This window comes from Apteryx rowi, unplaced genomic scaffold (assembly GCF_003343035.1).
Source record: "Apteryx rowi isolate R43461 unplaced genomic scaffold, aptRow1 scaffold_918, whole genome shotgun sequence".
Lineage (NCBI taxonomy): Eukaryota > Metazoa > Chordata > Aves > Apterygiformes > Apterygidae > Apteryx > Apteryx rowi.
Window position 1 is genome coordinate 1 of NW_020451225.1, and position 14,111 is coordinate 14,111.

A 14,111-nucleotide genomic window follows, 5' to 3' on the forward strand; every position below is an offset into this window, starting at 1 on the left:
GAGGTGGTGGAGTCTCCTTCTCTGGAGATATTCAAAAGCCGCCTGGATGCAATCCTGTGCAATGTGCTCTAGGTGACCCTGCTTGAGCAGGGGGGTTGGACTAGATGATCTCCAGAGGTCCCTTCCAACCTCAGTGATTCTGTGATTCTGTGATTCTGTGATCTGAGCCATGATTTTGGAAGACTGATAACTTCTTCAGTAAAGGCTGCTGTTTTTCCTGTGAAATATATATTTTTGCCATGTTATTGCACATATTTTCAGTGCCATGCCCTCACTGTTTTGAAGAATAAATTTCATTCAGCAGTAGTGTACGCTTGGTGGTGCACACATCTGAGGGGCCTGAATCCTGAAGCAGATAGGGGGAATCTGATATTTAAACCATGTGGACTTGGCCATATTTAGGAAGGGTTGGAAGATACATCTCTCTGTCTACGATATCCAGTACTGGTAAGCAACGACATCCTAACTATTAGGAAGGCTTTGGGCACCAACAAGTTCCAATGCTGCTTAGAAGACTATGACTACTTAATGATCTGATTTAGAAAATTAACAGGTGTGGTTATATCCATGTGTATTTGAAGTTTGCCTAATTTGCTTAGACATTTGCCACTGTTAGATTCTTTTATGATTTCTTGTACAGTGATTTCTGAAACAGTTTTAAGATAGTGACATACATGAGCTCTATGACTTACCCTGGGGATGATGTTAAAGCTACTTGTGAAAATAAATGCATAAATATAAGCAAGTGTCTTAGAGAGCCGTTCACTACTGAAATATGTTGTCATGAGAAAAATGTATGCATAATGTTTGTTTTCCACAGGAAAACCCAGCATCACAGCTTCTCAAAGAAGTTAAAATTTGGACTAATGCTGTTTTCTAAAATTTCTTTTATTTAAGCAGAGCTTATTGACTTCAAAATATGCTCTATTAATACAATACAAAACTATCTGATAATAGAGTTGAAACTGAAAGCAGTACTTGAAGATGACAGCCTGTATGCATGAGTACAGTTTTCTATACAAGCTTTAATTATAGTGTAACATGATGCAGTGCTTCATGACAAGATCCCAGCGTGCATATGAAAGGATCCTGCTTCTACCTGTATGTGGGATTCAAAGGCTGTTTCTTTAAAAAAGCATCTTAACAGACTTTGAGCATGTAATAAGATGGATGCTTAAAGTCCACCTTTGAGCACACACACTGGGTGCCTTTTCTTTATGTGATTGCATACACACAAAGCTGTTATCAAGAAATATACAAACAGGGCTTCTGGGCCATCCAAAGAATGGAAGAAATGGTTATTTTCTTGGTGTTGGCTAAATGACATGAAATATTTAGGGAAAAATACGTTGGCGCTTGCTTTTAGGACAGATCATGGTAAGCACGGGTGGAAGGGAAGCTTTTGGAACAGCTTGCAACAAGACCTCTGAATAAAATAACATAACCTGTAGAAATGTACAGTGTCTTAGCTCCAGGTGTTGCTTTGCCATGATTATTAACCTGCATTTCAAGTAAGCCACACTTCATTCTCACTCCTTGTGACACCTCCTACATAGCCTCCAGCAACTTGGTATTGAGATACGGAATACATTGTTTAGAATAGAAAGATCTTGAAAATAAGAAAAACATACAGTTTAACAATTGCATTATTACATTTAGGATACATACTTAATCTGAAAAAAATGAATTAGGAAATTCTCTGTATGACTCCAAACACAAAACATGCCATAATTCTTCCTTCTTCTGCCCAAGAAGAACAAGCACTATACAAATTGGTATAAAATGATACAAAAGTCTGAAGCACATACGAGCTCATGTGAGTGCCTGTGTGTCTCATTTATCTTTATGGGTGTTGCCTGGGTACAATGAAGGAGCAAAAAACCATGGCCTTGATATCATACATTGGTATCAGAGGAGATGGAAAGAACATAATGATCCCATTTAATAAAACTGTACGCATTTCCTATGCTAGTTGTGTGTAGTTCAAACACATTGTTTTGAGAATAGTCATTGCTGCTCAAAAAGCCTCAACTTATTTACAAAATACAAAGCAGGTGGAATTTCCTGGCATTTAAATGATATCTGGACACCAGTCCCATTAAGGTAATATAAGAGAACAGAGTTCATGGCTACTGGTTTGGTATTATAACACTAAGCTCCTTGAGACTTACCAGCTACTCTGCTTGCTCCGTCCCGCCCAGGAACTGGCTCTGCTGTTCGTGAATAGAGGGTTGGGAGTTCAGGTATCTGGGAGTAAATGTAATTTACTGCATCTGGTGTCAGAGAACAGGAAACAGTTAGGTTCGTGCTATGAGTCCCAGTGGCTTCATTGCTTAGACAGTAGTGTTAAGTTATCAGCCCAGACAACAGACATTGGAGCTTTGTACTATATAATTGGATCAAAGTAAATAAAGTGCAAAGTCACTGTCATGTGATTGGTGTTCAATAGACTAGCTGAGGTAGGAGGGAATGGGTCCAGATGACTCAAACCTTGTGTCAGTTGAACACATCAAATTAATTGTCAGGAGGTTCTGGATTTATCAAGTTGGTGACCTTTAAAACGACGTTGGGGGGGGGAGGAACAAGTTTAATGTGATACACAGAAAAAACAATTTCAAATAGAAACGTAAAAGTCTAAAAATGTTAGTGTCAACTGAAAAGAAGGAAAGGCCAGTTCTTTTGCACTGGGTGTTTCTGACATTATTGAACTGGCATTTGGCTTTTGTTCTTAGCTAAAAATGAAATCCTCTCTAGGTACTGTTTGGCACGGTGCCCACTGTGATGATCAGTACGTGTGAAGTCCCTGCCAGTTCTGCAGTGTCATCTTTCGKTAACAGACCCCAAATTAGTAGAAACCCAGCTTAAAGAACTGACTTGCTTTACATTTGAGCGTGTGGTTGTGTAGCATAAGCTACATATGTTCTTTAGAAGTGAAACTTTAAGGGAGATTTACAAATATTTACTAAGCTTCCCAGTAGGCTAGGAGATGTTTTATGGCTGAGTTAAATGTAGCTAGATAGTGTATATGGTTGTGTTAAGACTCAGAGGCAGAGTTAAGAGCAGAGCTCAGATGAGAGATGTATAAATAATGGATTTTCAGTTCGTGTGTCAAATAAACAAACCAGAAAGATAAAAGTGTGCTGTTTCCTATCAACCCATAATCTTTTAGTTTTTCTATGGAAACATTTAAATTTCTGTTCAGACAGATTCTACTTGGTCTGAAACAGAACATTCTTTTTCCTCTAAGGATACTTTGCTGCATTAAAACTTTCTCGCCCTCAGTATTGCCTGGTCTATATGTCAGGGTAGGAGGTAGAATCTGCCTTCTTCATTACTGTAATCAGGTGAGACGGGAAGATCAGCACAGACCATAAATGTGAACTTTTATGTGGAGGGAGAGAGACAAAGGTAGATGAAATGTCCTGTTAATGATTGCATGTGGTGAAGGGAGATACTTTCATCTCCCTTAGCTTAGAGGCTAATATCTATCTCGGACAAAAATCATCATGACTGGTGTAATCCTCAGCAAGAACATGATGTACCACCTCTATTCCCTACATATGCTCCTTCAGCAGGAAAATTGGACCTGTTAATTGTGATATGGTTCTCCAGCCCTAACAGCCTGCAGTGGCCAGCATCACTGCTCAGCACAGCCAGACAATAATCATAGTCCTGAGGAAGATGCTTCACCTCTGGAGCAACGTATGTGACTTGAATAAGGAGCCCCTCACTCCTTATTCTCTATCTATTTTCTATGTAAGTGGAGCATGGCACAGGGGCAGAGTGCAAATTCATTCGGGAAAGTGAGAAAGTTATACAAAAGTTCAGTTTGTAACAGATTAATTTGAAAGAACTCACCCTGGGAAATATTATTTTATTTCATACCTCAATGGACAAATGGGAGTCTTGGCAAATGGGCTTTTGTATTTTGAATGCATAGGATCTTCTAAAAGTTTTTCATGTTTTATTTTTAGCAGTACACCCTAAGAGAAATAATTATTTAGGACACAACTGACTGAGCAATGATGAGTAACAGCTGCTTTCTTTTACAAGGTTTCTTGCCTTTGATGAAAAATTGGTACAATGCTTTGCATTGTTATTTTGGGAAATACCATCAGCAAGTGACCAGGACATTATTGAAAATGGAAGTAATTTTTTTCAGAAGAGTTTTTTCAGAACTAAAGTAATTTTTTTTGGGGGGGGGAGGGGGGCTGTTTTTTGGGACTGGAATAAGAAGGCAGTTTGTATTCCAGAAGTGGCAGAAATCTAGCAAGGAATTATTCATCCCATAGGGTGTACAGCTGCAACACTAATTTCAGTACATGTTCACTCAGTGACTTGAGTGACAGACTTTTCTGTCCACATATGGGAATAATCAATGAACACTTGAACTTCTTAACTAATCATTCAGACTTCTTTTGCAGTCCACGGGAAAYAGGCACTGCAAGGGTGCAATTCTCCTCCCAGGGTCCAGCTTCCCTAGAAAAAATCCTCTGAAAGTGTTTATTTTCTCCASTGCCTATACAGGGAACCGCGCTGACCATGTTGGCAGCTTGAGATTAATTCTACAGCTTGGAGTGTAATTCTCACTTTGACACTGATTACGTCCATTGATTATAACAAGCTTTTTGTACCCTGCCTTAGGACACAATACTTATGTTAGTGTTAGGTGTTGCTAATATTGACTTAGTTTAGAAACTTCTCTGGATGTTACTTAGAATAAATACTAAAAATGTTGCTTCATGGTTCCTGACAATCTCTAATTATTGGTTTGAGAAAGGAACAGTGTGGGGGTGGGCTCTCTTGCACTTTCTTCTGAAGTAACTGGTGGTTACTGTCAGAAATGGAATACTTAGCTAGAAAGAGTTGGGGCTTTGCTCATACTATCAGTTCCTGCATTTCCAAAACAGAATGAAGAGGCAGAAACATGGTCATTTCCCATTATCTTACTTGCAGCAAGGTCTATTTCATTTAACACCTTTAAAAGGATACAGGAGAGCAATTCTACAGGGGGTAGATGAAACATAATTAGCATCATTTACATGAAAAGTAAGACGGAACATAAACACATTTGAACTGACTTCATTCAGATTTTTTTTCAACCTTTGGTGAGTTATTGATATCTAAGAATGCCATAAAATAAGTTCTTTGGCCTTTTCTACTGCTTACAACAAACTGCATTTCAGAATTATAGCATTTTCCATATTTTCAGACTAATAAGTGCTTAGGAAAGCACATAGGGCCAGACAATCTTTCAAGGCTGCATACACAAAACTGAATCTTCAAAACTGCTCAGAGTAGCTGCCACACAGAGGCTTGTGGCCAGATATTAGATGAACTCATTATCCAATGGGTTGGTTAACCTGAAAAAATCCAACTACCACTAAAATTAGTGCCTAAGACCTTCTACAAATTCTACCTCCAAGGGCAGAACCATTCAACCTGCAAAACCCTCCGGGGCTCTGCAGAGTTACATCACAGAGAATACAGATTACAACCTGCCCACCATGTCTGTAAGACTATGAATAAAGGGTTTGAGCAGGAAGCTTTGCTAAGAGCTGAATAGCCTGGATCTGACTGCAGCTGAGCAACTGGCATTACTATAATTGTGGCAGTCACACATTTCAATAGATGCAGAGCCAATAAAAAGGCTATTTAAAAATTTACAACTGAAAACCAGTCACTGCTAAGTTTTTACAAGACATGAGGAAAGCACTCGACAAAGACCTGTATTCTGCTGCTTTGAGGATGTGTTCATCTGTCTTGCTGTTTGGCTAGACTGCTGATGAAGAATGGAGCAGAGGAAACTAATGGTCTCTAAGCAATGCGCTGTGAGCTAAACAATCCAGGTCAGGTTTCCAGATCCGTATCTTTGCCAAATATATGCTAATTCATATCAATTTCAGGCAGAGGTTTGCACCTAAGTCTTGGTTCAGGCTTCATGTAACACTGATTCCTAATGAAACTCTGCTGAAGCCAATGGAATTATTATACCATGAATTAATTTGCCCCGCTGCAATCACTTTTCCCTTCACACTTCATGTCAAGGATAATGCCAGCCTTTCAGTCATGCCTTTATTAATAATAACTTGTAAACTGCAGAGTTACTGTGATTGTGGCTTCTCCACATTGGCTAAAGGAGCAATGTGTAGTTTGTATATAGATGGCCAAAGGCTGCAGGGGACAATGTACCCTTGAGGCAAGTTCAGCAGTCAGGGGAGTCACATCAGATCTTAATGTGGCTTTTATTTTATGTATACATAGAGCCACAAATACACAGGCACACAGAAACAGATGTTTGTTTTCCATTTGTAAGAGAGAGAAGGGTTCACACTGTGCATGCAGCACAGCACTACAGTACGTTTGTTTTCCACTGCTGTCCCAAGAAGCAACAAAAGATGTAATTTGCAGTGTATCCCATGCCTTGTTTTAAGTGAAGAGTTTGTCAGTGACCCAAGCTCATCAAGCTGCGGGGGCACCGCAGGCTGGTAGAAGCATGGCTGTGGGTGAGAGACCCACAGTCCCCAGCTTTGGCTTTTCCATTCTGCTTTCTGTTGTGTGCTGACCTGTAGAAGGCAAAGTGTGCTCATACCCTGGAAAATGCAGAATTTGTGTTTATTGTGTCTGGATGACTTCTAGCTCAGAAATGCTCATTTCCAAATACAGCCAGCTTCTGGGAAGGTACATGCAACTTGTGTGGGAAGGTCAAGGAAGGTGACCTAACTGGCCAGCAGTGCTCACTGTTGCTTCTTCCCCTTTCCTTGTAGCCTTCACCTAAACCCCTCTGGTCTCTGAATGCCATGTAGCTGTGCTTTCTGAACACTCAGAAGCTCTGTCACTGTTGTATATGACACTAAAACATGCACAGGGATACAACTGTGAAATTAGTCACTTTTTGTATTATAACAACATTTAGAATAAATGGAAGGATGGATGCAGAACAAGTTAATGTGAGATTTATGGATACAGCAGCGATTGAAGAAATGGCCACAAACCCTAGGTATTGGTTTGGGTTTCTGTTTTATGTAGCCTTCCTCTGTTATCTATTGGTACTGCCATTTTCCTCTATAGGGAGTTATGGATGGTTGCCAGACTGATGGCTGATCTGCTACAACACAACAAGTCCTACATGTTTTTGAAAGGAGGAAAAAATCTGTTATCACACTGTCCTTAGTTAGTTATGTATGTGTCCTCTGCCTCATGCAATCAGCTACACTCACAGGCTGTTGTCAGACAGCAGAAAATAAAGGACTTGCTCATTTTTTGCTATGTGGAGATGTATAGTCAAATCATGTCCACAGTAGGAGGCAGGCCTGTGTCAGGATGATGGCTTGCAGCCTAGATCTTCTCTAGAGCAGCAGAACACAGTCTGCTTCATAAAAYTGCTTAGAGGATGACCTCGGTCCATCTCTGAGTATCTTATAATCTCAGCTGAGAAGGACCAGTTGCTGAGGAAGAGATGTAACATGTAGACGTGTTCAAGAAGACAATACTGCTGGTTAATTTAGCTGTATTCCCTGCTCCCTCTGCAGGGATAATACATTTGTTCTGTAGGTACTATGTTTTCTCTTGCATTATTTTTCAGCTTTCTGTCAGCTCTTCAGAAATCAGAAGTTATCCTTGTTTCTGGCTCAGTCTGTGAGGGAATGGTCTGCTGAAAGCAGGTAAAATCTGAAGAGCAGTGGGGTTCTTTCCAGACCCAGTGGAGTATTGTAAATGGGTACGTTATGAGAAAAGAACCTTGGGGGAAACTATTGTTTTGTATTTCTAACTGGGGCTTCCTTAGGTTTCTATTTTACCATTATGCACCTAAAGAGGTGTTGTCTTGCAGGAGTCACAAAGGTTCCTGTACACTTGGGGGGTTTGTCCAGGAGGGACCCATTGCTGGTGAAGCTCACCACAGGCACACAGTATTTGCCTTTTGGGATCTTTATTTGCTCTCTGGTAGCCAACTCCAAATGCTTCAGAAAGGAAGAAAAAATATTCTTACAGTGGAGCATCACACTTCAGATTTCCTTTCCTTTTTTTTTTTTTTTTTGACAACTAGAGGTAACCTGAAGCTTAAAATTCTAACAGGAATGGAGATTTATGAACTGGATCTTTGACTTAAAAAGGAAACCCTTCTTACTAGCTAATATTAACTCCTGAAAAAGAAATCTTCCCCAAACAAGAGACATCTGTTGTTTACTACCTTTGATTTATTTCCATTGGAATCTTTTTTGAAGTACCTATTAATTAATTTTACAATGAATTAACAATACTGTAACAAAAGGGTAGCAATAGCTGAGTAGATCAACATTTTCATAGRAACAATTATTGCTCTCCTCTAGTTAAAATTCAGAAGACCAGTTTGCACATCTGCTTCAACCAACCACCAGAAAAAAAGTCCTTGAGATCTCTGCTGTCTCCAAACTCACTCCTGAGTTTAGGTTTCATAACCTTGCAACCCCAAAAGTATGTCTAAAGTTTGCTTTTGTGTTCTTCATGGTAAGTACTTTCAAGGTGTAGATGGTCTTGACTGAGAGTTGCCTCCTGCAGCTACAATGTGTGCTAAATCACTTGAGAAACCACTGTCACAATAAAGTAGCTTGAATAGTACTCTGCTTCTCTTCCATACATCTATTACAGACTTGGATGATGGTATTTGACTGTATACATGTAAAATTTGCTAATAGTACCACACTCTGAGAGGCTGCAAGTATGGAATGAGAAGTCAAATGTTTTTGATATTTTAGGGAACAGATCCATAAACAACCAGCAATATTCTTAACAGACTACTGTTAAGGAACACTTAGGAGTTATGTGCATTAATACAGTATGGGGAATGACTGAGGAGACAGGAATAAGAAATGTATTTGTAGTAAATTGTGAATCTAATCTTGAGATAAGTATACAATATTGTTGCAAAAACATCCTTTAGCTCGGTTTAAKAGAACACTATATTTAAGACCAGGAGATACTTTTTCTAATCTACTCCTTCAATGAATTCAGTGAAATTTGAGTCAGCTCATATACTACACTGTAATTTTGTTTCGTCCCAACACTTAATGTATTAGGATCATCCTACATATTCCTCATGTCTGCTCAGAGAATGGGCAATTGGATGACTCGGTCAGCAGCCAGAGGTCGTAGTCCTGACCTCAATATTTTGCATATGGACAGTTCAAAGGTGTGTACTGAGAATGAGTTTCTGGTGCGTAGATTTATCTGCAGATGGATCAGCATGATATCCTCCCTGGAGAAGCACTAAAAGGGTCTGTCCAGCTACTCTGGAACAATCCAGTTTTCTTGCTCACTCATTCACCTAAATTCATAGATCAGAATTTAGTGTGAACAAACACATTAAGGGCACTGAGTTCATAAACTAGGAATTACTACATCCTCATCCATCTATGCAAAATTTTCTTTCTGTAGGAATCATCACACAGAGAATATAACTCACTAGTGAAGTAATCTAATGTTAATCAAAAGCAAGTTGTTCTTGTAAATTAAGAATAGTCCTCATTGCATTTAACTGTTTATGATTACAGTATGTGTACATGAGGAAATTGATTGTTAATCAGGTGAAAAGGAGTTCTGTAGTGTGTGGCTGTCCTGTGGTGAAAGGGGTCAATAACATAAAATTTGTATGATGATGGTTTTAAGTCATCCATGGTTTTCTTTTCCCTTACATGCATATAAAAATAGCTGGAGCTTTGCCAAAGGAATACTATTTCACAATGATAGTGACATTTGTGCTTGCACCAAGTAATACCAAAGAAAAAGGTAATGGTTCTAGCAAGAAATTAGAAATGGCATAAATAGAATAATCCTCACATTTTAAAACTCTGCAACAAACTTTATTAACAACTCTTGTAAAATCCAAAACTGTAGAGTAATAAAAAGGCACTTACCACCATCCTGGTGTGAGAACCTCTGCAAAAAGGAAAAAAAAAAAAAGAAGATTAGTTAAAACTTTCATGTTTTGGGTAAAATTTGCATGGTCTTGATATTTTTATGCTAGGTCTGCTTTTATGGTTCTTTGTCACTTTAAAATGGGTAACTGGGGATATGGCTACTCAGGTTTAAGTGTGATTAGAAATCAAGGGAGACGGATGTGGTGTTCCTGAAAAGAGAACATTTGCTGTTTATTGCAGGCAGAAGTGGTGTTTGTGGCAAATGCCACTATCACTGAGTGCCCTTGAGAGGAGGAAAGTTTGTGATGCCTTTCAGGATCCCGCTGACACCTTCCAGTATGGCCAAAGTCTCACATGGTTTCCCTGCAGGTAAACTAGGGAGATAGATAGACATGGAAATCCCTTTTCAAAAAGCTGGAGTGGGAAGGGAAAATCCAAATAACCTAACTAAAATAGATCTGATAGCTCTATATCTTTTCTGATCTTGTTCATCCTGCTTTGAGTTAGATTCTCTGGAACTACCATCACTCTTTTCATAAGTACAGAAAAACAGCTGCTTTCAGTAAGCTGTAAGGGTCTGCCTTGGTTTTGGTCTGTGTCCAAGAATGTTTTTTGTTTTTTTTTAAATACCTTTTGCAAGTTGTCAAAGGATTGCTCAGTCTCCTTTAGCTTCTCCAAAATGATTTGTTCTTTGGCAGATATTTGGGATTCCTCACTTTCTAATTTCTCTATTTCGTGTTCCAACCTGGGGAAGACATACAGACATGCACATACACACAAAAACAGAACATGTAAAAATTATTTCAGTGAGCCCTAGTTACCTAGATATTAATTAGCATTTCAAATGTCATCAGGAACACGTTTCATAATTTCTATTCACAGCTGCTGTCCTAGCACATGAAGGGCTCCTGAATTATTTGTAAAATAGAAGGATCTACTTCAGAAAGACAATAATTATTATCCTTTTCTGCAAACACACATGCAGTTTAATTAAAAATAAACTTCAGTATGCCTTCACCACAGTTCCTGTACCATCTTTCATGCATGCACTTTCATTTTAGAAAACATAGTACTGGATATGACCAAAAATATGCAGTAATAATCAGAGGAATAGGTGTCTTCTAACCTTCCTTACTACAGACAATAAAACTTGAACCAGCTGCTGGAAGCTGGCAGTCACCCACTCGCATTAGCAATATTTCTTGAACCAGTACATTGCTCATTCCCCRCAATAGTATGTATGGGCTGGAGTCCTATTCTAGGATAGCCAAGAGCAGTGGATTTATTCAAGCTTCCTCTAGTTACTGGGTGATACCGGGGGCCCCAGAGCCATCAGGTAATAAAAAACACAAGCTGTGTGGAAAATAATTTTGTTCTTTTTTAGGCAACAGACATTCAGCACTCTTGTGGATTTCGTTGAGAGCTAATGGCACTCACTCACTTCTTAAGAGGTGATTCATTCTGATTTTAGATATATTTAACCAAAAATGTGCAGGGTTAGATTCTCCATTACTTTAACTCAAACCTCCTTTTATTTACATGATTTATGTCAGTGCTGGAGCACCCTCTCTCGCTCTCTCTTTCTCTCTCTAAATTTTTATATATACCACTCTATTTTCTCACTTTCTCAAAAATGATCTGTAATATGAGCTGAAGTGGATATTTTCAGTCAGGGATGGCTAATTAAGAACTTCCTTTGTCTCAAAGTGAGCTGTAGCTGTTCAGAACTTGCTGCACCATATTTCTGTCAACATGATGGATCAGCATAACCTAGGACTTTCATGAAAACAAGTGCTCGTTCCGTATCCATGGCTGCTTGCTCCTACTATTCTGCCTCCATTTCTCAGGTGAAAGATCAGGGCTCTGATCCAAGTTAAAGCGACATTATTTTTGTTTTTCCCCAACCCTGCTCAACACATGACTTCATAAATGCTTGTGGGTGCACAAGGCAGAGGGCAAGGAGAAGGTGACCATGAGCAGCCAGGCAGGAGAGAGGGAGGCGATTGCGCCTCTCAGGGGCTTGCTAGCTTGAGGTGCTGGTGAAATGAAGGCCTAGTTCACATGCCTAAATATGGATGTAGGGGTCTAACTTTAAGTACCCACCCGGGAAAGTTTTRGGCCACTTTCTGATCATGCAGGGAGGAAAGGTACGTGGCATTTGCTGAGAGCACTTCACATTAGAGAGAGGCAAAAGCATTGCAGCTACAACTTGTTCTGCATGAAAAAGGCAGATTTTGGTCTCCTGAAATACGTAAATGCTTAATAGTCTCAGATCCATGATGAGCTGTAAAACTGTAATTTTTCTTTCTAAAACAGAACTCCCTCCCCCCAAGTTGAAATGACTTAATTTCAGTACTTTTTAAATGAACTGTTGGAAGACTGCTGTTTCAACCCACTAAATGTTTTCTTCAAATTAATATTAAAAAAATTAAAAATACAGTTCTGAAACAAAATATTTTTGTGCTGCTGAAATAGAATAATTTGATGCAGGATGAATATTTCCCTTCTTTTGTTATTCAAGGAAAAAGTTTTCAAAAAATATTGTTTCATACCAACTTTTCTTCCCAGGATCTTTTTTTGAACAGCTAGTGAAGTGAAAAATTCATTTGTCACTGATGTCAGTTATTGCCATGTTCCTACTTAATGAATTTAGGAGTCAACAGAAAGGTGACTTCTTTTTTTTCCCTGTCCCTGTGAATGATTAGTAGATCCATGCACATATATACCTTACTGCTAAAGGCATTTGAATTATTCTACTATATGGTCAGAAGAAATTACATTGCAGAGTTGGGTGAGTAGGGGTTTACTGCTATTTTTCTTTTCTTGCTAAGTGAATTACTCAGCAGCATTCAGAATATATATTCTGTAGCCTGCTACATTTTACTAGCCACATGATCTGGAAGAGACTGGAAAACAGGAATGCATAAAAGTCAGCAACAACAAAATACAGGGGAAGAAAGAAGTCCTTTCTCTTTCAAATGAACTGGACATTAGTTAATCATTTATGACAATGAATTCACTGTGAGCATGTGCAGTGTAAGGCAGCTCATTTGATGTAAGGCTATCAGCATCTGGACTTCTTGTAATTTGGGATGATCATAAATGCATCATTTTTTGTGCACCAGCTCAGAACTGTAAGAGGTTTTTCATGAATTATTTATTCTCCCTAGAAAGTTTGTTTCAAATACATGCACATGCACATTTGCACATGCACTTGCACATCCACACACAGGAATTGCTTGGATTTATATTTTTTTACTTTCTGGCTGTTCACTCTTTTGTTTTTATTTCATTATGTATCTCTTATCCTCCTTTTCTGGTTCACTTCCTCTGTCTCTGCTGCATTAATGCCGGACTACCTTCGCCATTAAAAGAGGTCAGGCAGATACAACATTAGATCACCCTCTTTTTGACAACGCATCTTGTTCTTTTTTCTGAATTCCTTCTTCAGCTCCTTTCAGAAGCAGGAATAACAACAAATTACTGAAGAGGAAAGGAATGGAGATAAAGCTGCCAGGATTTAGAGAAATGGGTAAAACTGGTATGATCACAGATTTCCTATGCGACATTAAGTAAGAATGCATGTAACTTGTGCCATGAGTGCAAATTACCATTCTTCCATTGAAATCAGCACAGATGGGCTAAGAGTCTCCCAGTCCCTGTGTAGAATGAGTCTAGTCCTGGAGAAATTGATATGGCTAGCTAAAGTACTGAGCTCTTGGTTCTGCTCTTCCTAATTGTTCCAGGAAAAACACTAATGACTCAGTAATGTTCAGCCAGAGCTGACCTGTTATATAGCACAGGGATCATTTTCCAAGTATTAATATCCACAGGATGTCATTTTATTTCTTTTCATTTAATGTCACACCACTTTCATCTGTGTTTTCTACATTTAAAGGCCAGGGCTGAAGTACCTTAAGGCTGCTAAAGTACCTGAGGCAACAGAAATGCTAAAGGGCATAGGTTTCCATGTGCGCTGTTATATACATTGATCAGGAAACCACATAGGTGCCACAGACCTCACTGGCAAATTTCTGTTCTTCAGTAGGGACCTAGAGTTCTCACCCTCTCCTTTCGACAGCATTCTTACATAGGGGACCAGCAATGAAAATGTTAAAATAATAACACAAACCAGAGACTGTTTTGCTGCCTTTATCTTTTTTTAGTGAACTTCATATCACCAAAATTGCTGGGTGATAGAAAGAACTGCTTGCT

General features: G+C 39.0%; 1 protein-coding gene across 1 annotated transcript in view; it reads right to left on the bottom strand.

Annotated features, from left to right (window-relative positions):
- Nucleotides 1–2,171: 2,171 nt before the first annotated feature.
- LOC112978318 (paralemmin-2-like) overlaps nucleotides 2,172–14,111 on the bottom strand; it is a gene marked incomplete at its 3' end in the record, with an annotated part of 121,979 nt that continues 110,039 nt past the window's right edge. The window contains exons 4-6 of the mRNA XM_026091696.1: nucleotides 10,527–10,641; nucleotides 9,894–9,915; nucleotides 2,172–2,273 (exon numbers count right to left, since the gene is read on the bottom strand). Coding sequence (XP_025947481.1) covers nucleotides 2,172–2,273; nucleotides 9,894–9,915; nucleotides 10,527–10,641 — 239 coding nt within the window. The remainder of the gene's footprint in view (nucleotides 2,274–9,893; nucleotides 9,916–10,526; nucleotides 10,642–14,111) is intronic.